The following is a 1,472-nucleotide window of genomic DNA, read 5'->3' on the forward strand; positions in this document are numbered from 1 at the left end:
GGTTCATCGATGGGTGCGTCGGTCGGCTTGTCCGTGGGAATCTCAGTCGACTCATCGGTGGGGGCCTGCGTCGGCTCATCGATGGCAGCCTCCGTCGGCTCGTCAGTGGGAAGCTCAGTAGACTCAACGGCGGGTGCATCAGTCGGCTCATCGATGGCAGCCTCTGTCGGCTCGTCTGTGGGAAGCTCGGTGGACTCGTCGGCGGGAGCATCAGTTTCATCTGTAGGTGCGTCTGTGGGGGCTTCGGTGGGTGCGTCGGTGGGAAGCTCAGTAGACTCATCGGTGTTAGCATCAGTCGGCGCATCGGTGGGAGCCTCCGTCGGCTCGTCAGTGGGAAGCTCAGTAGACTCAACGGCGGGTGCATCAGTCGCTTCATCCGTTGGAGCATCTGTGGGGGCTTCGGTGGGTGCGTCAGTGGGAAGCTCGGTGGACTCAACGGCAGGGGCCTCCGTTGGTTCATCGGTTGGCTTATCGGTGGCAGCCTCCGTCGGCTCGTCCGTGGGAAGCTCGGTGGCCTCAGCGGCGGGGGCCTCCGTCGGCTCAACGGTGGGAGCGTCAGTCGGCTCATCGGTGGGAGCGTCGGTCGGCTCATTTGTGGGGGCATCAGTCGGCTTGTCGATGGGAAACTCCGTCGGCTTGTCGATGGGAGACTCCGTCGGCTTGTCCGTGGGAAGCTCGGTGGCCTCAGCGGCGGGAGCATCTGTGGGTGCCTCGGTGGGTGCCTCGGTAGGTGCGTCGGTGGGAGCATCCGTCAGCTCATCGGTGGGGGCCTGCGTCGGCTCATCGATGGCAGCCTCTGTCGGCTCGTCCGTGGGAAGCTCGGTGGACTCGTCGGCGGGAGCATCAGTTTCATCCGTAGGCGCATCTGTGGGGGCTTCGGTGGGTGCGTTGGTGGGAAGCTCAGTAGACTCATCGGTGTTGGCATCAGTCGGCTCGTCGGTGGGAGCATCGGTGGGAGCATCGGTGCGAGCCTCCGTCGGCTCGTTAGTGGGAGCATCGGTGGGAGCCTCCGTCGGCTCGTCAGCGGGAAGCTCGGTGGACTCAACGGCGGGGGCCTCTGTCGGCTCATCGGTGGGAGCATCGGTGGGAGCCTCCGTCGGCTCGTCAGCGGGAAGCTCGGTGGACTCAACGGCGGGTGCATCAGTCGCTTCATCCGTTGGAGCATCTGTTGGGGCTTCGGTGGGTGCGTCAGTGAGAAGCTCGGTGGACTCAACGACAGGGGCCTTCGTTGGCTCATCGGTGGGAGCGTCCGTCGGCTCATTTGTGGGGACATCAGTCGGCTTGTCGATGGGAGACTCCGTCGGCTCGTCGGTGGGAAGCTCGGTGGACTCAACGGCGGGGGCCTCCGTCGGCTCATCGGTGGGAGCGTCGGTGGCAGCCTCCGTCGGCTCGTCGGTGGGAAGCTCAGTGGCCTCAGCAGCGGGAGCATCTGTGGGTGCGTCGGTGGGAGCATCCGTCAGCTCATCGGTGGG

General features: G+C 65.4%; 1 protein-coding gene across 1 annotated transcript; it reads right to left on the reverse strand.

The window, feature by feature from the left end:
* Positions 1–372: 372 nt before the first annotated feature.
* Positions 373–1,460, reverse strand: SDRG_12569 (hypothetical protein; the record flags this gene model as incomplete). The annotated part of the gene is made up of 2 exons (XM_008618642.1): positions 373–388; positions 433–1,460. 2 exons carry the CDS (start codon positions 1,458–1,460, stop codon positions 373–375), a joined length of 1,044 nt encoding a protein of 347 aa, XP_008616864.1.
* Positions 1,461–1,472: the final 12 nt, after the last annotated feature.

This window comes from Saprolegnia diclina (genome assembly GCF_000281045.1).
Source record: "Saprolegnia diclina VS20 unplaced genomic scaffold supercont1.51, whole genome shotgun sequence".
NCBI classification, from domain to species: domain Eukaryota; phylum Oomycota; class Saprolegniomycetes; order Saprolegniales; family Saprolegniaceae; genus Saprolegnia; species Saprolegnia diclina.